Source organism: Euleptes europaea, chromosome 1 (genome assembly GCF_029931775.1).
Source record: "Euleptes europaea isolate rEulEur1 chromosome 1, rEulEur1.hap1, whole genome shotgun sequence".
Classification (NCBI taxonomy): domain Eukaryota; kingdom Metazoa; phylum Chordata; class Lepidosauria; order Squamata; family Sphaerodactylidae; genus Euleptes; species Euleptes europaea.
In genome coordinates, this window is record NC_079312.1 from 146431770 (window position 1) to 146455562 (window position 23793).

Consider the following 23793-nt stretch of genomic DNA (forward strand, 5'->3'; position numbering starts at 1 on the left):
AAGAGACGGGGCAAGCAAAGCTATTGGGAGGTACACAGAAACTTAAATGAAAAGATTTCCCAAGGACAGAACCTTTGAAAATCACTGTCCTAAGATGCATCATCTCATACCATAGCTTGCTATTTGATTAGGCAAGGGCCTTGCTGTTTACACCCATCCACTTGGGCTGGCTCACAATATGGCCACAAGGACGGACACTGGAAATCACACACAGCCTTCTAAATTCTTACCGCTGTAAGAAGCCCAGTGCATTGGTGAGTAGCCACTATAATCCACCACGGAGTCCAGAGGGTCTGTAGAAAGCGCTGCCTGCAGCAAGGTCCTCAGGATTTCGGAATGCCCACACACCGAGGCAAAATGGATCGGGGTCCGGCCCTTGAAATCCCGACACAATACAAAGGCATCATGGTCCAGAAGTGCTGCAAGGCAGTCTTCACAGCCAGTAACAGCCTGAGAGCAGCAAAGAACAGCGACTAATGAGAGAATGTGCCCAACACAAATACTACTGTGACAGTATCTGTGCAGGTAGGCATTTCCCTTTGGTGGCATGCCCTTTGGAATGTGAGGCCAGCATCACTGTCCCAAGGTTTCAAATGCACAATGTCTGGTTACTGAATGTTTTGATTGGCTGAAGGTTTTCAGTTTTTAAACTTTCGTCAGAAAGACCGAAGACCCACGCAGCCAGCTCTCTGCAGAGTTATGCTGGTGTCCCGCGAATCCACAAGCAATGTTTCCACTCACCCCTCGGTGCAGAGCAGTCCTGCCCCTCCTGTCTGCTGCATCCACTGTGGATCCCTTCTCTAACAAGAGGTGGACACAATCTACATGGCCGTTCATGATTGCCAACATCAATGGTGTTCTGTAAGGAAAGTGAGAATCTCTCATAGCAAGACACAGCGAAACTAAAATATAGCAAAACTAAACATTTGCACAGTAAGACTGGTTCACCCCTTCAAGACTTTCAATGTTAGGAGGGTACTGAGAGAACATTTTGAGAGCTGACATCAGAAGGGTGAAATGCAGGCCTGCCTTGAATTCTAGTCAAGGTTCCAGAAAGGAATTAGAGGCTTAACGGTCAGAATGGGAATGGCTGCAAACCCAGAAACTGAATTATAATCCTAACTCTATAGGACAGGAATTACTATCCCTAGTTTCTATCCTCAGCTCTTTGAAGGTGATGAAAATAAAGTAGTGGAACATGTGGGTTAGGATGAGAAAGCTCCTCAACATGACCTAGAAGTAAATGGGCTGACCCTCATTTGTTCTACACACTTCCTTTCATTCAGGAATAAGGCTCTCTATTGGATATACTTGGAACTAAAAAAAACCCCTAGCTTTGTACTGAAATAACCCACATTCTGCGCCAAGGAAATCTCAGTTTTGCAAATGTACACCATCTCCCTTGTTCTGCATAATCTACTCTGCCCTTTTTACTCATTTGCAAACTTTATTCTGACTTTGCCACTCAAGAGGAAGAGCAAAGGGCCATGCAAATAAAGAGACCTTTCCTTCTCCTTCAACTACTAGAAACCTTGTTCAACCCATCACACTAGCCTCCGAGATTACAACAGGCACTGCCATATTTTCAGACAGAAAATTGATCCCCCCAAAAAATGAAAGGTGAAATTCTCAGGAATTTTGTTCTCAATACCATATTCTGCAAATTTTCTATGCTACTGTGGAGTCAGAGCATATACACAGCCCTATTTGCCATTCAGGAGCCCCATGGCGCAGAGTGGTAAACTGCAGTACTGCAGTCCAAGCTCTGCTCACGACCGGAGTTCGAGCCCGATGGAAGTTGGCTTCGGGTAGCTGGCTCAAGGTTGACTCGGCCTTCCATCCTTCCGAGGTTGGTAAAATGAGTACCCAGCTTGCTGGGGGTAAAGGGAAGATGACTGGGGAAGGCAGTGGCAAACCACCCCATAAACAAAGCCTGCCTAGTAAGCGTCGGGATGTAACGTCATCCCATGGGTCAAGAATGACCAAGAGCTTGAACAGGGGACCTTTACCTATTTGCCATTATTTATACAGCTGTAAGAAATAAACAGGGACAGCTCAAAAGTCAGAAATATCAAAATTGTATATTAAACGTTACAAGTGCAAAAAATCAGAACAACCAGTGTGAAGATCTATATACAAATATGTACAAAAGTAATTATAAGCTATTACAATTCTTATAAACTTCAATTAAGCACACTGGCCAAATCCAAAACGACGTGAAACGAAGTCCACTTCGAACAGGTGAGTAAATGTCAGTTTCACTTGTAACAAGTCTTGCCGTTGCATGGGCACAAGCAAGAACAGAAAGGAAACGCTTTCCCGGATATTTCTGGCGTTTTCACAAACAAGCTTCATTGAGGCATTAAGATTCGCAGCCCCTTTGTGAGGGAGCATATAAAAAACGGAAAATAAAAATTAGCAAAATCATATATGAATATGGGGAGCTAACGTAGCCCTCTAAGTAACTTGTGTTCGTCCTTAAGAAACCGGGACGGTAGAGATCCGGGTTTTCTATGACTCTCTTTTGAGGCTGATGAAGCTTGTTTGTGAAAACGCCAGAAATATCCGGGAAAGCGTTTCCTTTCTGTTCTTGCTTGTGCCCGTGCACCGGCAAGACTTGTTACAAGTGAAACTGACATTTACTCACCTGTTCGAAGTGGACTTCGTTTCACGTCGTTTTGGATTTGGCCAGTGTGCTTAATTGAAGTTTATAAGAATTGTAATAGCTTATAATTACTTTTGTACATATTTGTATATAGCTCTTCACACTGGTTGTTCTGATTTTTTGCACTTGTTGTAACGTTTAATATACAATTTTGATATTTCTGACTTTTGAGCTGTCCCTGTTTATTTCTTACAGCTTTGTATTAACAGTGGCATTGAGTCTTTTTGCTATTATTTATACAGCAGCTTGGGATCCTTAACAAACAAAAGCTGCTGTCGATCCTGCCTAGCATCAGGAATAGAAGGACCTCCAGCCCAAACACAGAGGGATTAGCATACAATCCGGTGGAAACTCACTGCCCATGGACGTCCGTGACATCTGTGATGTCGACTCTCTCCCCGCTGTCAATGAGAAGATGCAGGGAATCTGTGTTCCCATAGGCAGCTGTAAGAAATGTAAGAGGAAGAACTAGGAAACTATGCACAGAACTAGGAAACTATGCACAGAACTTAGAATCATAGAATCATAGTTGGAAGGAACCACCAGGGTCATCTATTCCAACCCCCTGCACAATGCAGGAAATTCACAACTACCTCCTCCACACACACCCAGTGTTCCCTACTCCATGCCCAGAAGATGGCCGTGATGCCCTCCTTCCCATAAACTGCCCAAAGTCATAGAATCAGCATGGCCATCTAGTCTCTGCTTAAAAACCTCCAGGGAAGGAGCACTTACCACCTCCCGAGGAAACCTGTTCCATTGAGGAACAGCTCTGTTAGAAAATTCTTCCTAATGTCTAAATGGAAACTTTTGATTTAATTTCAACTTCTCCTCCTCCCCCCATTTTCTTAAATTGCCACTTCTCCAAGGACTCAGTGCTCAGCCAGGACAGCAAAGAAAGGACATGTCCTGCTCTCACCTGCAGCATGTAGGGGTGTCCACTTCTTCTTTTTCTCCTTCACAAGAGCAGAAGCACCATGGCTGGTGAGCACCTCCACACACTCTGTAGAGCCCCTCTCCGTGGCAAGATACAAAGCTGTCCGCCCTTTGTGGTCCCGCACATCCAGGTTCACCAGGGTTTCGGCAAGTGTCTTCAGGGCTTCACAGTGACCATTATAGGCCTGGAGGCAGCACAAAAAAGAGCTAGTTTGCAAGGGTCTCAAAGCCTTTGACACCGACTGTTAATCCCCATCCTGTTCTGAAATTAAACCCAAGTACATGCAACTGAAATGAATACACATTCTTTTCCCACTGATTTCTGCCTCCCTTAGTTGTCTTCTTTACCTCAACTGTACCTCAAAATAGGAAGCTCTCATCTTGTACTCTGTAAAGTACATTGATAGTGTAATAACAAAAAGAACAGGTTTTCCTCTTTGTCTGCCTACAAGACTAAACAAGGAGGACTGAACATGTGTGTTTGCGCCGTGATTCTAGGCTCTCTTCTCACTGTTCAAGAACTATGCCGGCACTCAAAAGATAATCGCTGCAGTTATACAAACAAAGTGTACTCTTTACAATACAGTAAGAATACAGAATGCTGCAAAATCCAAGCTCATGACAAACACTTACAGCTAAGTGCAAAGGGCTGACTGGAATGGTGCTTTCCACATCGTCCAGGCAGTTAAAAGACATTTCCAGGAGCTAAGATAAAAGAAGACACAATATCTGTTCCCAACCGTACAAATACTCCAGCTCTTCTAGCTTCTATATCCCCTTAAAGCAACAGTGCCAATACACTACAAAATCTTTATTCAGATGACCATGAAAAATATAGATTGGCGTCTACAGCAAGAAGGTTCATGGAAACATTCATTGCTTAGTTGCACCTCCAAAATCATGACCACTTTGACAACTTACCAATTCAAGGTTCTGTCTGTTGCCATAGGCAGCTGCATAATGAACAGCGGTATAGCCCTGCTTGTCCCGGAGAGATGGGTCAGCACCATTATCCAATAAGAACTCTAAACAACTGAAACAAACCATTAGATTACACCAGGGAATAAAGGAAGCATATTTTTAAAGAAGCCCTGACCTGGATGGCCCAGGCTAGCCTGATCTCGTCAGATCTCAGAAGCTAAGCAGGGTCAGCCCTGGTTAGTATTTGGATGAGAGACCATCAAGGAATACCAGGGTTGCTGTGCAGAGGAAGGCACTGGCAAACCACCTCTGTTAGTCTCTTGCCATGAAAACCCCAAAAGGGGTCGCTATAAGTTGGCTGCGACTTGACAGCACTTTACACACACACACGTTTTTTAAGAGGCCATGAAGCTATTGTGCAAACCTAGACCTCGGCTGTGTTATGAAAAGGCCCCAAAACGGCTTCATGAAAGAAGCCACATTCCTCTGCGAAATCAGGGAGCTCCTCTGGCCAACCCCACATACTCAGATAGAATAAGAAAAACTATATTCAGAAGTAAGTAACAATAAAACACCACTTTCAGCCACATTGACCTGAGCTGGGTGGAGGATACCAAAACGGAGCCTTGGCTTACCTGTGAGGGCTCCTTCTTCTCTGAGTGAAGAGGACATCTTATGAGCGGGTGTTTCCGTTCCTATTCTCAGGGATAGGCAGGTTCTTATGATTTTTTCAACTTCCTGTCCCGCACCGGAAACGCCCTCTCAGTTTGAGGACTTCCAAAGTAAAGATAATAGGACAGAAAAACACATATAACAAATAGCGTGTAGTATGCAACACAAGGGATAACAAGTGAACCAGGCGTTAAACCTAACACCAATATTAAATTACTTAACTATTGCATAACCAGTATCAACATTAAACATGTTAAGACTTAGGATAGAAACATCAGGGAATAGAAAATGGCTGCAGAGGTGAGTATTTCCATTGATTTGATTACCTTGGTGCTTGACCGGCGGACCGACTTTGCCCTGGGTGGGCAAGATGTCCTCTTCACTCAGAGAAGAAGGAGCCCTCACAGGTAAGCCAAGGCTCCGTTCTCTTCTCTGAGGCTCAGAGGACATCTTATGAGCGGGATGTTCAATAGCTGTCACTCCTGGGTGGGGTCAAGCATCATTCGCCACCTGCTGCAGAACTCTTCTTCCGAAGGATGCGTCCGCCGATGCGTAAGTGTCGATCCTGTAATGACGTACGAAGGTTGATGGACTCGTCCAAGTGGCAGCTTTACATATCTCCTCCACTGAAGCTTGCGTGTCGAACACTGCTGACGTGGCTGCACTACGTGTCGAGTGTGCAGTTATCCCCTGCGGGCAGGGAACGTGGGCATGTTGATAAGACAGTTGTATACATTGCTTGATGCATCTGCTTATTGAAGTAGTTGACATCTTGCAACCCTTGTTTGGAGGAGAAATAGAAATAAAAAGCGACTCCGATTTTCTGAATGCTTTTGTGCATCTTAAATAAACCCGAAGTGCTCTTCGCACATCCAAGGTGTGCCAGTCTTTCTCTTTGGGGTGACTTGGTTTTGGGCAGAAGGAAGGTAACACCAACTCTTGTTGTTTGTGATAGCTAGTATTTACCTTTGGTATAAAAGTTGGGTCAGGTCGAAGAACAACTTTGCCTGCATGGAATATACAGAGGCTATCTCTAGATTAATTCTGATACTCTTCTGGCTGATGTAATTGCCACTAGGAATACGACCTTCTTGCGTAGAAAAGATAATGGCACCTCCTTTAATGGCTCAAATGGAGGCTTAGTCAGTGCTTTCAGTACCACATTTAGACGCCACGTCGGAAATCTATGCAGGGCTGGAGGAGACAGGTAAGTAACTCCCTTCAGGAATGTGACTATATGCGGGTGTCGAGAAGTGACATACCCATCGAGATGGGTAATTACCGTGGCGATAGCTGCTACCTGTCTATGTAGCGTAGAAGCCTTTAGGTGTAGGTCTACGCCGTCCTGCAAAACATTCAGTAGATCAGGTGTGGAGATACTTAGAGGGTCCAAATGTTTCCTACAACACCAGCGGACAAAGGCCTTCCACGTAAAGTTATATATACACTTAGTTGATAACTTTCTCCAACATGGTGGATACCACTTCTGAGGAGTATCCCAAGTTCAGCATCCGCTGCCTCTCAAGTCCCAAGTGGTCAGTTTTAACCACGCCGGGTCCAGATGCAGAATGGGCCCTTGGTGAAGTAGATCCTCTGTCACTGGTAATTCCCACGGTGGTTGAGTGGACAGTTCTCTCAGTGCAGGGACGTCTGGGCCAGTGCAGGGCGATCAACACAACATGAGCCCTTTCCTTCCTGATTTTTCTGAGGACTTTGGGCAGAATCGGAAGTGGTGGAAAGGCTTAAAGTTTTTCCTTCGGCCAAGGAGTCTCCAGGGCATCTCCCCCTTCTGCCTCGTGGTCTTCAAACCTCGAGAAGAACCTTCTTAGCTGTCGATTTTTTGACGTGGCAAAGAGATCCACTGTTGGTCTGCCGAACCTCATGTGGACAAGAAGAAAGACATCCCTGTTCAGAGACCACTCTCCCTCATCCACTTGCTGCCTGCTCAGCCAATCTGCTTGCGAGTTTTGGACCCCCTGGATGTGTTCTGCTTTTATGGAGGCGAGGTGAACTTCGGCCCAGTTGAGAATGCGTAGAGACTCCGCATGGAGGGAGGAGGAACGAGACCCTCCTTGTCTGTTCAGATGAGCCTTTGCGGAGACGTTGTCTGTTCTCACCAGAGCATGCTGTCCCTCTAGTAGTGGTTGGAATTTGAGGAGGGCTTTGTGGATTGCCCTCAATTCCAACCTGTTGATGTGCATGTGGGTCTCTGTCTGATTCCACCGACCCTGGGCAATGTGTTGCTGGAGGGTTGCCCCCCATCTCCTCAGACTGGCTTCGGTGAATAACTGAACTGACAAGTCCCTGATGTACGGGAGACCTTGTGACAGATTGGAGCCCTTGGTCCACCACAGCAGTCCTTGACCTGAGCTGTGAGCATGAGACGTGGATTCTTTTTCTGAATTATTTGAATCTGAAAGGGCTTCAAAAACCATTGAAGAGCTCTCATGTGAAGTCGAGTCCATGGGACCAGGTCTATGCAGGCAACCATGAGACCTTGGAGTCTGACTAGGGTAGAGAGTCCTGTCGATTTTGATGATCTTGTGGCCTTGGCCAGGGTCCGTAAGGTGTTGATTTTGTCTTTGGGGAGAAACATCTTGTTCTGTGTCGTGTCTATAATTGCACCCAGATGATGGATCGACTGGGCAGGTGAGGTGAGGCTCTTATCCATGTTTACAACAAAACCGTGATGAATCAGGGTTTGAATGACCGTCTGTGTGTGGCTTCTCGATAGTGACTCCGAGGGGGCACTCACCAAGATGTCGTCCAGGTAGTGGAAGATGTGGATCCCCTGCTCTCTCAAAATCGCCACGAGGTTGACCAGGACTTTGGAAAAGACCCTCGGAGCTGACGTGAGACCGAAAGGGAGTACCCTGAACTGCAGATGAAACTGGCCATGGGTAAATCGAAGGTACTTGCGGTGAGATGGATGGATCATGATGTGCATGTACGCTTCTTTTAAATCTATAGAGATTAGGAAGGCTTGAGGGCGAAGGGCTTCCACTATGGATCTGAGTGTTTCCATTCTGAAGTGTTTCTTATAAACAAATCGGTTGAGGAATTTCAGATCCAAAATGGCTCTCCAGTCTCCATTTCTTTTTGGCACAGTGAAAAAGAAGGAATAGACCCCGGTGCATCTTTCTGAGCCTGGCACTTGTTCTATGGCTTGTATGTCCAATAGGTGTTGAACTACCGCTTGAGTCCGTAGGGCTTTTTCTTGATTGCGGGAGACTGGAGAAACCAGGTAACGATTTGGAGGAAAGGTGTGAAATTCTATTTTGTACCCTTGACATATCAGTTGACGTGTCCAGTTGTCTGTTGTGGAGGAGGTCCATGCTGTCGCGAAGTGATGCAGTCGCCCCCCCACTGGGGCTAAATTGGAGTCATTGCTTTCCTTGTCTCCGAATCTTGATGATTTGTCAGATCCCTTCCCACTGAATGACGCCCCTCTCCCAAACCTAGATCCCTTTCTAAAAGATCCCCATCCAGAATTCCAGGAAGATCTTCTGCCATCTGATCTAGGTCGTGCTATGAAGTGTGATGTTCTGAAGGGTCGAAAGGAATGTGAGAAGGATGGCTTCCCATCCTTTTTGATATACTTGGGCAGGGCCTTCTTTTTGTCCTTGGTTTCTACAAGGATGTCGTCAAGTTTGGGACCAAATAGTTTGCCTCCTTCAAAGGAAAAATCCCAGAAGTATGGCTTTGGATCCGCAGTCAGCCGATCAGGATCTGATCCAAGCTTCCCTCCGTGCTGCAGAGGATGCCGCCAAGGACCTAGCCGTGAAGGACATGGAGTCCAGAGTAGCGTCTGCCATGAAGTTAGAGGCCTTTAAAAGACGTTTTAAACAGTCCAAAATCCTGTTATTGAATTACTTCCTCCAGGCAACAATCTTCCTGATCCACATGATGCTGGCTCTAGCTACCAATGCAGATGTGGCCGATGCTTGGATGGACAAGGCGGCTGCCTCGTGTGCCTTTTTGGTAGCATAATCTATCTTCCTATCCAGTGGATCCTTAATGCTGCCAGTTCCATCCTCTGAGATTAAACCTGAGGACTGGAGGTCTGTGACAGGGGCTTCCACCAGGGGTACCTGCAGGAGAGTCAAGGCCCTGGATTCCAATGTATATAACTTCTTAATGGAGGATGACACCTGCTTGCTAGACATAGCACTCTGAACTAACTAGGTCTTCAAAGTATTCAGGAAACGGAACTGAATATGCCTTAGTTTGCAGCCGAGTAAAAAACTCCTTTGAGCCCCTGAACTTAGCCTTGGTCTTAATAGCCTCTGTGTCTTCGTCCTCACGAAGATCAAGGGCTGACATAACTTTGCATAGAAAATGCTGATAATCTTCCCCAGCAAACAATCGTGGGTGAGATTCCTGGTTGTCTCCCCCCCTTCTTTCTCGTCTCCAGAGGAGAACTCCCCTTCCTCTCTTTCCTCCTCTTCCCCAGAGGAGAAATGCTGTTCAGTGACTTTTTCCAGGTGGGGTGGTCGGGACCTACCAGCTGCCCTAGATTGCAAGGGAGAGCTGGGTCCCTGAACTGCCAGTTCTAGGCGAACTGAACTTCTGGAGGGGGAAGAGGCTCTAGAACTGGAGGGGCCCCTGGAAGATATTTCCCCCAGAAGAGCGAATTCCCCTTAATGCCCTGCGCATTAGTTCTAACATCCCCTGCTCGCTTCCCCCCCCCCCCGCCGAAAAATTAGAAAGAGGAGGGTGCACTATACCGGCTCCAACGTCCGTAGTAGAGCTGCCAGAGGGGCCAACATTACGGAGTGGCTGATCTCCTTCACCCTCGTCACCTACCAGGGACGAATGGGGAGGTTCGGCAGCCATTTTGTCTGGGAGCGGCTGCTTCGCGCCGTTTGCGGCCTCGAGGTGCTTTCTTTTTGGCCGAGCCGCCACAGTAGTCGCCGCCGCCGCGGTCCCCCGCCGCGTTTTTTTGTCGCTTGCCCCTGCCGGTTTATTTTGGCGGGAAGGCAAGAGCTCCGAAGAAACTGCCTCGTCTCCCAACAGGAGCTCCTCTCCGGAGAACTCCTCGCTTGCCATTTTCCGGGTGAGGGGAACAAATGGAAAGGCACGGGAGGGAAGGCAAACTAGGCAGAGACGACGAGGAACAGACGGGACCAAAACTGACCAAGACGGAGGAAGGAAGGGGGGGAGAGGAAAGCTATAGAAGTAGTAATTAGTAGGAAAAAAAGGTCTTTTAAATCGAAGATAGCTACGGAGCGCGCTTCGAAGCTGCTCTTCCCTCTGAGGCAGGAATAGAACTGGGAGGGCGTTTCCGTTGCGAGACAGGAAGCTGAAAAAATCATAAGAACCTGCTATCCCTGAGAATAGGAACGGAAACACCCGCTCAGATGTCCTCTGAGCCTCAGAGAAGATAAGAGTCTCTTTTCATCAGCAGATTGGAGGGTATCCTTGGGAGGGTTGTTCCTCCCACCCTGCTCCGCAGGCAGGGAGGGCTGTGTGGAATATCTTGCAGAGTCGTTCAGTTTCTGGCGTGAGGTGGATCTCCAAGCATGTCTTCCATCAGTGTAGAAAAAAACCCTGAATGTTTGTTCTACTCAACTAGTATCTAAGAAGATGGTGCTTCAATTATGTAAGGGCAGCCTACTACCTTTTTGATGTTCTTACTTTAGAAGAATAAACTCAGGGTTCCCAACAATATTCTGACCAGAACCTGAGTATGAAAGGATATACTCTTCAGTGAAGAAAATAAACTTACTCTGTGGGGGGAGCTTGGCGCAGAGCTCCTGGAGAGGTTTCCAAGAATCTTCCTACCATCAGCATTATATGTGCGTTACTGTCCCTTAGTAGGTAGGCCCACATCTGTTTGGGCTAGACCAGTGGTCGGCAAACCGCGGCTCGCGAGCTGCATGCGGCTCTTTGGCCCCTTGAGTGCGGCTCGCGCAGCGGAGGAGGCCCCCGGCTAGGCTCGCATCTCGGGCAAGAAGGCGCAGCTCCGCGTCCCGCGCCAAGAAGCTCGAGAAGCTGGGTGTCTACTCCGCCTGCAAGGTACCCGCCCGGCCCGGGGGTGGGGTGGGGTGCAGTGGAGGGGGGGGAGAAAGGATGGAGCCGCCGCAGCTCCCGCAGCCTTTCAGGGCTCCATTGGCCCTCTATTCTCCCCTGCCTCCACTTCCTCCTCCTCCTCCTGCCACCGGTCTCCACCCCCCCCCACCAGCACCGAGGGGGTGGGGGCTCAAGGACACGCCCTCGCTGCATAAGTGGCGGCGCTCCGAGGCGCTCGCCGGCCGGCCCTGGCCTTCCCTCCCCAGCGGTAGCGAGGCGGCGCCTTCCGTGCCCGCCAAAGGCGCCGGCGGCCGCTCCCCCTCGCCTATGCCTTTGATCATGCACAAATTGCCTTTTCCATCCTGCTTAGTAAGCACAAGCGGTCCACTCATATCAGGAAGTAAGGACTGGAGAGTATAAATTTCAGGTGAACACAAGAAGAAGAGGAGTTGGTTTTTATATGCTGACTTTCTCTACCTTTTAAGGAAAACCAAACCAGCTTACAATCACCTTCCCTTCCTCTCCCCACAACAGATATCAAGTTTTATTCAGTGTACCTATAGTTTAATTAAGACTTAAAACTTTAATTAAAGTTTATTAAGTTAATAAACAGTGTACCTACCTATATAGTTTAAGTTTAAGAAATCTGGCTCTCAAAAGAAATCTCAATCGTTGTACTGTTGATATTTGGCTCTTCTGACTAATGAGTTTGCCGACCACTGAGTAATGGTAGCAGGAATTTTTCTCATGGGAGCGCATGAAAATCGCAATGTAATAGGACATGGGCTACCAATTCAGGTTGTCTCTTTGTGCAAACACAGAGTTTCTATTCATAAGGGGTTTTAGTATATATGCCTCTAAGTCATAGCTGTCGGAAGTAAATTTAAGCAAGCCAGCATAAACAGACTTCTTAACATTGGAGAGGTCAGGTTTGAGAAATAGTCTGGTAGCTTATCTCGAACTGGGTAAATGCCGAAAGATAATGGTGAAGATGTCCTTACAGCATTGGAATATACAGATTGGCTTTCGATATCTAAAATCCTTTGTTTTAGCACTTTAAAAGCTTGAGCTTCATTTAAGAGAAGAAGGGACTCAAAGGGAACTCCTATTGACTTGCTTTTCTGAGCAATAAAAAATCAGTTAAGCACAGTTTCAGTAAGGGGGAAGGAAATGATATATCAACAGTGCATCCTCTAAAAGCATGCACATTTGAGGCAGAAGGAGCAAAGATAATCTAGAGCTGAATTATTCAAGTTACAATAGTAGGAACCTCTTACAGTGCCTGCTCCCCAGCAGAGAGCCAGACAACCAAATTTCTATAGTTGGCCCCTAACCACAGCCAAGCTCTGTACTGTTCAAGATGCTCAAAATGCAGGGGTGCTGTGTTAAATTCAGTCTGCCTCCGAAGATGAGAACAGGTATGTGATCAAAGCAACGGTTGAGCTCCTAAAACTGAATCCCCAAAGAAAAGGAGGTACTAACAAGATTGCCTCCTTCAGTCGTGACTCCTTCAGTGGCTCTTCGTCAGTGTCATGGCTGTTTCCTGAATGAGTCTCAGCTCTGCAAGAGAAGAAACATAGGTTGGTTTTGCTGAGTGACAGTGGAAGAAATGCTAAAGATGGCAAATGTACACTTCACTACAAGATCTAAAGAATATCGCACTTGAGAATCCAGCACAACACTGATTCAGTGAAAACACCACCCATGATATTGGTACCATCAGAAGAGGCTATATTTAGCCAGCATTACACAGTAGATCAGACATGTCTCAAAGACTGCTTCAGGATATTTGAAAAATTTACACAAGCCAAGTAGTAGCTGAGAACAGTGAGCCAGACTTTACAATTCACAAGCCTCACATCACTTAGGAGTTTACAGGAAGACCTGTAAAGAGGAAGGTAATTTTGTTGGCTCAGAAAAATACCACAGTGCAAGTTAAATGTTGGCTTTAATTTGGGTGGAAAATTCATAAGCAGGTCATGGGGAACAAAAATAAAGAATCTGACTGAAGTCTAGCCTAACCAGAGAGCAACTCAAGAGCCCCAAACAGTTATAATTTTACAGAATGAGTTCTGTCTTGTTACAGTGGAGTTTGGTTTATGAATTTTAAATATCTGGGGTGGATAATGCCATAATCACTATCAATTCAGACACTGTGTGGAGCCCTGTCTTTCGATATTATTGTTAAATAATAACATCCTACACACAGTATTTCCACTGAAAGCTTCAGATTCCCTATCCATAAAACTAGGTGCCAGAAAGCAAGTTACTTCTATCACAGGTTTTTGTGGATAGGGAATTTCATCTGACAGTTGCCGCAACAGACAAATACCCTCCTACCTTCTGTAAGTGTCCGAAGCAGCAGCATAATGTAAGGGTGTGCAGCCTTTACAGTCAGCTTCATTAATACTGGCTCCAGCAGTGACTAGTGTCACTGTACACTGATAGCTGCCATTAGTGGCTGCGTAGTGCAAAGGAGTCCTGGATAAGAAAACAGAAGGAAAAGGAAACTTGAAGCATCACTTGCTTAATGAGTAGCTTGAATGCAAAAAGCCATCCATGTCAGTGTGCAGAATCAGAACATTGAGTCAATACAGCAACCTGACCCTGTGCTGGATCAACACAAGTTCAAAGTGAAGCAGCAATCCAATGAAGTCTAGGATGTTAACAGACTGAAAGAATGGAAAGTCAGAATCACATTTATCATTATACAGTGGCATTAACAAATAAGAAGGAACTTTATCATATTACACTGTTCACTACAACATTCCACAAGTACCATTTTACATTTATAGAACAGAGGCAGAGATTACCAAGTCCATGACAGAAGCAGGATTTGAATCTAGAGCTCATCATATACAAAGCCAGTGCCAATGACCTGCTACGCACTGTACTCTACAAAGATGTGTGCATCATCAACAAGCAGTCCAAGACCAACATATGTGGTCCAAAAGTTACACAGTCCTTCAAAAGGTAAGTGTTCAGTAATCCCTAGAAAAGTAAGTGTACACAGTCAACAATGGTCCCACGAAGGTTTCCACGAAGTGCAGATGTAGACCGATGGGGATACGGCCGTTTCGATTTCTTATATTAATCTCTTCTTCAGTCCCCCTTAATAATATAAAATTATTCTTAAAACCTTTTTCATTCCAATCATTTGGATATACTTTCTATATTTCCAAAACATCATATTTCACAGCAAAAGAGTTTATACTTACAAAAACAACTTATTCTCACTTCAAATACAACTGCCAGCAATATTTCTTGTTCCATATCAATCAGTTCCACGCAGGGATACAAAAAGTGTGGCAGTACTATCTCACAGGTGAGTAGTATCTTTATAGGTATCAGGAGCACAAATTTATATACGGAGACAATTTGTTTTTTGATATGATTTTGGGGTACCGTCGGTACACTGATGATCTGGTATTCTGCCTCTCAGCTGAAATTGATTTTGATATGTTCCTATCATGGCTCAATTCGTGCTCCAGCATTAAATTTACAGGCACGGCTCATTCTCACCAGATCGCTTTCTTGGACACCATGGTCTACCGTAATAACGATAATAGACTGACAGTAACAACTTACAAAAAACCAACAGATAGAAATACATTGCTGCATTTCCAGTCATTCCATCCGAAACATCTTAGACATAATTTACCCTACGGGCAATTCATAAGAATGAAACGCAACACTACTAATGAGACTGACTATGAAAAAGATGCAGCTGATTTATCTAGAACTCTTTCAGAGAGTGGCTATCCTGATAGAATCATACAGAGGGCTAGGGAATGAGCGCATACGGTCAACAGACAAGATTTATTATACAATAGACGCAATAAACAAGAACAGAATAAGCTTACTTTTGCGTTTCAACACCCTCATTTGTCAAGTCGCATTACGAGTGTTATCAAGCAGCATTGGCATTTGTTAACAGATGTGCCAGGCTGCAGTAATTTACCAGAGATTGGTTACATAAAGACAGCTTCTATTCGTGATACTGTGGTACACTCTGACATTACGTCACATGACTACGCAAGAACAAAGGGCATTTTAAATGCCATAAATGTCTAGCACGCAGCTTGTGCCTTTGTCAGCTAGGGCTTTCCGTCGACCCCGGATAACAAGATGGTTAATAGCCAGAACAAAATGGAGTTTTAGTTCGCTCCGTCCTTCCCCGTTTGCATCTGCACCACAATGGAGACCCGCCCGGATAATCGCTAGTATGATACCAAGTCCGCGGGACAATGCCTAGGAGCCCTGGAGATCGCCTATCTATTTCACACGTTAATTTCTCGTATGTGTTTTCAATTAGTAGTTACCTGCAGTTACCTCCTGGATTGTTTCCTTGTATCTGAACTATCAAGACAGCTCTGCCACACCTCGTCCTTTTGTATTATAACCTGGACTTAATCAATCCTATTGTATGTACCCTATAAATGTACCGGTGTTTCCCCATGTCTGTATTCTAGCCTTAAGTTTCTATGGACCTACTGAACTCGCTGACTTTTTTAATAAAACTTTTAAACCCACGACTACGTCTGGAGTGAAGTTCCCTATGAGAGAAACGCAACGAGGTAGTGAAGTGTGACAGAAGGCTAGAATCACCTCTTCTTTTTTATTTTCGTAAGAGCTTATAATTAAGAATAGGATGTCCGCAAACCCGTTCCTTGTGGATGAAGACCTCCGCCAGAGTTACTGGCAGGGGGCAACTCCCCTTGCTGGAGGGAGCCGGAGAGAAGCAACTCCGGGACGACACCCGTCCGAGTTCACCGATTTCCCTGGGATGCCGGCGTGGACCTCCTTGCCTACGCACGCCGAGCTACGATACAAGACCGACGGAGCTCTCGAGGGGGTCAACCGACGGCCGGCTACGGAACCAGACCTTGGCAATTTTTACCGAGGACCGCTTACCGCCATATACGGAGAGGGAGAGGAACGGAGCCGGGAGGGGGTTACGACTGAATGGTTTAACGAACCCCCGACCATCCGCACTTCGGTCACCCCAGACCCCGGTACCAGGGAAGAAGTAGTTCTGCTGCGAGACCAGAATCAGGCGTGTCTCTATAGAACCGGGATCTCCAGGCGCAGCTGAGAGCTCTACAGAGGGACATGACGGCAGTATTGGGGGCGGTGAGAGATCGCAAACCATTTACTCAGCAGCCTTGGGCCAACTAGTGAACTGCCACGGAACCACCCGTCAGCGCAGGGACACCCCCACCCATCCTACCCAGGTGACCTGAAGCCCGGGACCTGAAGGTGTCTTTCGACGGGTCCAGCGCCCAGCTACCCCACTTCGTGCTCCACCTGTCCGGCTTCATGAAAGATCAAGGAGAAACTTTCCCTTCGGAGGAAGCCGGGGTCCGGTATGTGATCAGCTTGCTGGAGAAGGAAGCGGTAGAGTGGGCAGTGACAGCGACGGAGACTGAGCCCGGGATCCTGAGATCTTTGGGTGCGTTTATGTCTGCCTTGCAACACCGTTTTGAGGACCCTCATAGGGGGGTGAGGGCCAAGATTGCCAAGCGCAGACTAAAGCAAGGGGCCCGCTCTGTCATGGAGTATGCCCAGGAATTCCAGTCCCTATCCTGCAAAATTCGGGAGTGGAGCAAAGCCACCAAGGTCCAACACTTCTGCGAAGGACTGCGTTGGGAAGTGCTGGACGGTAACTGGCTGGCGGGGCACAACCCTAGCATCAACTGGGTACAGCGTCGGGTGGTGTTTGGGTCCCCCCAGTGCAAACGGCACGGCAGGGAAGACATGCCTGGGGGAGATGGGGGGGATGCCGCTGCAGTAGAGACTACAACACTGCCTCCTGAATATAGGGACTTTGCGGATGTATTCGAGGGGAAGGACTGTGATTTGCTGCCCCCTCACCGCACAACGGACTGTGCTATCGAACTGACTAAAGACATTAAGCCGTCCAAAGCCCAGGTCTACCCCATGAGCCCCCAAGAGAAGGCTGTACTGCAGGAGTTCCTCGATAAGAACTTGGCCCGGGGATTCATACGGTCATCCAAGGCTGCATTTTCGTCGCCCTGCTTCTTTGTAAAGAAGAAGGGGACCTCGGACCTCAGATTGTGTGTGGACTATAGGAGGCTTAATGCTATTACCGAAACTAATGCTTACCCTATTCCTCTCATCCCAGACCTCCTCAGACAACTCCAGGAGGGCAGGGTGTTCTCTAAACTTCACCTGTCGGAAGCTTACTACCGGGTCCGGATTAAGGAGGGGGATGAGGCAAAGACGGCTTTTTCATGTTGCTATGGGTTGTTTGAATTCATGGTTATGCCGTTCGGATTGTCGGGGGCTCCGTCGTGCTTTATGCAACTAATCAATGAGATCTTGCATGACCTACTGTTTAAGGGGGTAATCGTCTATCTTGACGATATACTGATCTACTCCAAGGACCCAGAAGAACCCCGGGAGTTGGTAAGGGAGGTCTTGCGCTGCTTGCGAGAGCACCATTTGTATGCCAAGCTTTCGAAATGTGCTTTCAATCAGAACCAACTGTCCTTTCTTGGGTATGTCGTGTCCCCCAAAGGTTTGATCATGGACCCCGAGAAGGTTCGGGCGGTCCGTGAATGGGAACCCCCCAGGACTCGCAAGCAAGTCCAGCAGTTCTTGGGGTTCGCTAATTTTTACTGAAATTTCATCCCGGACTTTGCAAAGGTAGCCTTGCCTATCACGGACCTGTTTAAGACTAAAGGGAAGGGGCAGGCAGCTACTGCTGCTCACTATCAAGTTCCTTGGGATGACCGCTGTCAGGCGACTTTCGAGATTCTGAAAAGACGCTTTACCTCCGAACCCATTCTAGCCCACCCTGACTGTTCGCGTCCGTTCACCCTTCAGGTGGATGCCTCGGAGAAGGCCATGGGAGGCACACTCCTTCAGGGGGATGTTCAGGGAGTGCTCAAGCCCTGTGCCTATTTTTCTAAGAAATTCTCCAGTCCCGAACTTAACTGGCCGATTGGAGAAAAGGAGGCCATGGCAATTAAGCATGCCCTCATGATCTGGCGCCAGTTCCTCGAGGGTGCGACTGAACCTTTTGAGGTCTGGACGGATCACCGCAATCTGGAGGCTATCTTGGGGCAGAGGAAGCTGTCGGCCAAACAGCTCCGCTGGGCGGACTTCTTCTCTAAGTTCCGTTTCACAATTAGGCACGTACCAGGGAGGGAGAATAGCCTGGCTGACGGGCTGTCCCGGATGCCGCAACACGACTGCAAGGTCGAGCGGCCAGTAGGGTCCCTCTTTACCCCAGAACACCTAGGCTTGGACCCGGAAGGGGCAAGCGCAGGGGTCCTGACCAGAGCCCAAGCCCATGTGGCGGCTCCGGAGCCAGTCCCGGACTCCTCTCAGGAGGGGGCTGACTCTCCCCCCGGTCCCTAGCGGTTCCAGGGGATCTTCCCACAGCCATCCAAGATAGGTGGGGGGAAGCCCTTCAGGAGAAGCGAAGGGATAAGTTCCTCCCTCCCCAGGTGGGGGAGGACGACGGCACCCTGAAGGATAAGACTTATGTCCCCCAGAAATTGCGACGAGAAGTGTTACAATGGAGTCAAAGCTCCAAGACGGGGGGGGGGGGCGCATTTCGGGTTCGTAAAAACTCTACACCTGGTGAGACGTCATTTTTGGTGGTCGGGGATGCGCCAGGACATCGATGGTTTCATAAAATCTTGCCCAGCATGTGCTACGAATAAACGCCTGATGGGGAAGTCTCCCGGGTTGTTAAAGCCCCTGGAGACTCTGGAGGCGCCCTGGTGGGTCATCGGGATGGATTTCATCACTGGCCTCCCCCCTAGTCAGGGGAAGTCGGTTCTTTGGGTAGTCACAGACCTTTTCTCGAAGCAAGTTCACTTCATACCGTGCGAGGGGATGCCCTCGGCCCACAAATTGGCTCGTCTGTTTGTACACCAGATTTTCCACCTACACGGTTTTCCTCGGAAGGTCGTGAGCGACAGAGGTTCCGTATTCGTATCTAAATTTTGGAAGGCGTTCTTAGGACTGGTAGGAGTGCAACAGGGGTTATCGTCGGCCTATCTCCCGCAGACTGATGGTCAGACGGAAAGGGTTAACGCGGTGGTGGAATGCTACTTACGTTGTTTTGTAAATTACCACCAGGACAATTGGGTCGACCTGCTTACAACAATTCTGTACACTCAGCTACAGGCTTGAGCCCTTTCAAGGCAGTTTACGATATGGAATTCGATCCCTTGGGAGCTGTTTCTCCTCCGCCGGGTGGGGATCCCCCGGAAGTATCAGTAGGGGCTAACACAGTACAACTACTTGGCCCTGGTTAGTGAAGCATTTGGAGCAGGCAAAAGAAAAGTACAAGGCGCAGGCGGATAAACACAGAGTGTCCCAATGGGACCTTAGGGTTGGGGAAAAGGTGTCTCTCTCCACAAAAAATCTCAGGTCTTTATGCCCTTGTAAGAAACTGTGTCAGAAGTATGTGGGCCCGTTCCCAATCCCCCGGGTTATCAATGAGGTCACCATGGAGTTGGACCTCCCTAAAACCTTACAGGGGGTACACTCAGTATTCCACGTGAGTTTGTTGAAACCCTTTTTGCCAGTCCCCGATTGGCACCCCGAACCCACGGCGGCAACCCCAATTATGGTTCAAGAGGAAGAACACTTCGAGATCTCCAAGGTATTAGATTCCAGGGTACGGAGGGGTCAGCTGGAATACCTCGTGCACTGGAAACACCTGAACTCTAGCCATGACGAATGGGTGTCCACTGTGCATGTGAACGCCCCCACCCTGATAGCTGAATTCCACCGGAATTGCCCCGCCAAACCGAGACCCGGGGGAGGGGTCTTTGGGGAGGCGAGATGTCAGCTAGGGCTTTCCGTCGACCCCAGATAACAAGATGGTTCCTAGCCAGAACAAAATGGAGTTTTACTCTCTCCGTCCTTCCCCGTTTGCATTCTGTCCCCCGCCCAGCATCTGCACCACAATGGAGTCCCACCAGGATAATCGCTAGTATGATACCAGGTCCCGCGGAACAATGTCTGGGAGCCCTGGAGATCACCTAGCTATTTCACGCGTTAATTTCTTGTATGTGTTTTCAATTAGTAGTTACCGGCAGTTACCTCCCGTATTGTTTCCTTGTATCTGAACTATCAAGACAGCTCTGCCGCACCTCGTCCTTTTGTACTATACCCTGAACTTAATCAATCCTATTGTATGTACCCTATAAATGTACTGGTGTTTCCCCACGTCTGTATTCTAGCCCTAAGTTTCTATGGACCTAATGAACTCGCTGACTTTCTTAATAAAACTACGTCTGGAGTGAAGTTCCCTATGAGAGAAACGCAACGAGGTACTGAAGTCTAGCCTTGAAGTCAAGGAATTTAAAAGAACTGACTCTCAATTTGTACTGCGGTTACAGAACTTCAGTAATTGTGAAACTAAATATTGCGCATATTGTCTCTTATGTCCCAGTGGCCATAAGAGTCTAGCACACGAGCTATTAAAAATAGGATCCTGGAACATCGCTCCAGGATTTGCGCTCGTATTACCAGCGCTCCAGTTGTGGATCATTTTGTGCAATTTCGGCATAATGAGAATGATCTTCGCTACTTTTGTTATCTGGCGCCTGGCTGGGAAAAGATTTGAGAAACAGGACAAAGAAAAAATATTGAGGCAGAAGGAGGAATATTTCATACATCTTCTGAATACCTTAACACCCAATGGACTCAATTCAGAAAAAATGATTTATCATGCTTTTTGGGCTGAATGTAGTTATTTTCACCTAATGCCAATTTAGGACAGTACCTCTTTAAATCCTGTAAGGCAAGCGATAGCATTGAAGCAATGACGAAGGAGAAATTAGTGCCTTTTGCACACACCTGATACCTATAAAGATACTACTCACCTGTGAGATAGTACTGCCACACTTTTTGTATCCCTGCGTGGAACTGATTGATATGGAACAAGAAATATTGCTGGCAGTTGTATTTGAAGCGAGAATAAGTATAAACTCTTTTGCTTTTGTAAGTATAAACTCTTTTGCTGTGAAATATGTTGTTTTGGAAATATAGAAAGTATATCCAAATGATTGGAATGAAAAAGGTTTTAAGAATAATTTTATATTATTAAGGGGGACTGAAGAAGAGATTAATATAAGAAATCGAAACGGCCGTATCCCCATCGGTCTACATCTGCACTTCGTGGAAACCTTCGTGGGACCATTGTTGACTGTGTACACTTACTTTTCTAGGGATTACTGAACACTTACCTTTTGAAGGACTGTAACTTTTGGACCACGTATGTTGGTCTTGGACTGCTTGTTGGTGATGCACATATCTTTGTAGTGTATGTTATATTTGTATTTATAAGTGTTTTGTGTTGTGTTATTGTATAGCATCATAAAAATTTTGCACTTTGGTTATATCTTTTCGCATCTATGCTGAATTCCAAACCTTAGGTACTAGCATAGAGGTGCCTTTTTCCTACACAAGCACTGTACTCTAGCAAAGATAACAGAGAATCCCCTTCAGTGGGACACACAGGAGTAAAGAAGCAGCATTCATATTCTAAAAACAGCCCTATGTTAACAATGCAATTTTCTGTATCACTACGCCACAGAACTTCCTTGCCTTTCAACAAGTACACAGTGTTCAAAGGGTACCTTCCAAACTTATCTCTCCTCCTCAAGTCAGCTCCGCTGCTCAACAGCAAATTAAGACATTCAACATTCCTACAGAGAAAATCAAAGGGAACAGGATCACAACTTGAAGAAACAAAGAATAACCCTCGGGCATAAGAGAGAATACTTGGGCTGCTTGACTGCATGGTGGGATATTTATGTTTCATATTAAAAATGGTAGCACTGGGTATACTTAGTCTACCTGTATTTCTATGCAGTTTCAACAAGGAGTCTTATATTTCTGTACACTTTGCAAATTTATCAGCCACATTTTATCAGCAAATTTATCAGATCATTCGTTTGTGGCTGGGGCACATAGGTGTACTACAGGAAATAACTATGATCTGCAAGCATGCTTCCTAGGCACATTATACCATTGTGGGCATCCCTTAGCCAATAAGAAAGAGGAAGAAGAAGAAGAGGAGGAAGAAGAGGAGGAGGAAGAGGGAGAGGAAGAGTTGGTTTTTACATGCCGACTTTCTCTACCACTTAAGGGAGAGTGTGACTAGGCCAAGGTCACCCAGCTGGCTTCATGTGGAGGAGTGGGGAAACAAATCCAGTTCACCAGATTAGATTCCACCGCTCCAAACCACTGCTTTTAACTACTACACCATGTTGGCTCTCTTGTTGTCTAGAGCAACTGGACAAAATGGCTATGCCAAGGGAATTCTCTCCTCACTTCAATTTGACTGATCACAGAAGAAACATTCTTAATAATAACTAGTCATAGCCTAATATTCACTGTAAATCAGATGGGATTTGAACAGGTCTAATTTGATTACAACACTACTTGTGCACTGTAGCCAAATATCCCCGAACCTGGAAAATCAGTTTTTTTCTTGTTAAACAGAAATGGTCAAAGCTTTTATCCTATTCTTTACTAAACTGAAAGTAGCTAGTGGCATAGGAAATAAACAAAACTGATATTGTGCTAAAGTAACAGCTGAATTTATTACTCACCCTCCGGAAGCAGCAGCATGGAGGCAGGTCCTCCCGAGGTTATCTGGCGTATTGATATCAAAGCCTGCAGACAGCACATGCTCATTGCTAAGTGAGGAGACGATGCTGTACAACTGACCTGTGATGGCAGGAGGCAATAGGAAAAGCAGAGATATTGGGACAAGATTATTAGTTTACCATAAATCCAAGAAAAGATTCCATGGAAAGCCTATTGCTTGAAACGGAATTCATATTCTTGAAAATCTCAGGGAAGTTTTTTTCTCATATACAACCCCCCCTCCCCCAGATGCTAGTCCTCTCTGTTATGGAGATCATGTACTGACAAGAAGTATCTGAAAGATATTCAAGTGTTCTGTGAGTGAGCCTTCTCTGCCATGTTATCTGTTGTCATAGAATCATAGAGTTGGAAGGGACCACCAGGGTCATCTAGTCCAACCCCCTGCACTATGCAGGAAATTCACAACTATCATTTACCCCAAGATAAAAACACATTCTGCCCTTTGTTTATTCATGCTTCTACTAGATGGTTCCTTGGAGCAGTGGGCTCTGATCTGGAGAACCGGGTTTCATTCCCCACTCCTCCTCATGAGCGGAGGAGGCTAATCTGGTGAACTGGATTTGTTTCCCCACTCCTACACATGAAACCAGCTGGGTGACCCTGGGCTAGTCACGGCTTTCTTAGAGCTCTCTCAGCCCTATTTACCTCACATGGTGTCTGTTGTGGGGAGGGGAAGGTGATTGTAAGCTGGCTTGATTCTTCCTTAAGCGGTAGAGGAAGTCGGCATATAAAAACCAACTCTTCTTTTTCTTCTTACCAAGAGTTTCACAAGTTTACAATGCCCATATCATCTAGGTAAGATTCAAGTGTGCAAAGTGTGATTTTTATCACTTATTTTGAACCCAGCGTGTCTGTTTTCTTTGTACATGTGTATCCTTGGACACAGATTAAGAACAATCCTGGTACCAAAGAAGGAGCACATA

At 46.6% G+C, this 23793-nt stretch overlaps 1 protein-coding gene across 2 annotated transcripts in view; it reads right to left on the reverse strand.

Annotated features, from left to right (window-relative positions):
- The window catches only part of ANKRD52 (ankyrin repeat domain 52), a 67069-nt gene that overhangs the window by 12756 nt on the left and 30520 nt on the right, over positions 1-23793 (reverse strand). The window contains exons 12-21 of one of the 2 annotated variants that reach the window (XM_056851750.1): positions 22813-22930; positions 21835-21903; positions 13547-13687; positions 12689-12766; positions 4523-4634; positions 4235-4306; positions 3585-3786; positions 3022-3109; positions 742-859; positions 231-375 (exon numbers count right to left, since the gene is read on the reverse strand). In XM_056851750.1, the coding sequence (XP_056707728.1) occupies positions 231-375; positions 742-859; positions 3022-3109; positions 3585-3786; positions 4235-4306; positions 4523-4634; positions 12689-12766; positions 13547-13687; positions 21835-21903; positions 22813-22930 (1143 nt within the window). Of the gene's footprint in view, positions 1-230; positions 451-741; positions 860-3021; positions 3110-3584; positions 3787-4234; positions 4307-4522; positions 4635-12688; positions 12767-13546; positions 13688-21834; positions 21904-22812; positions 22931-23793 lie in introns of both variants that reach the window. The other variant, XM_056851743.1, reaches the window with a different exon arrangement.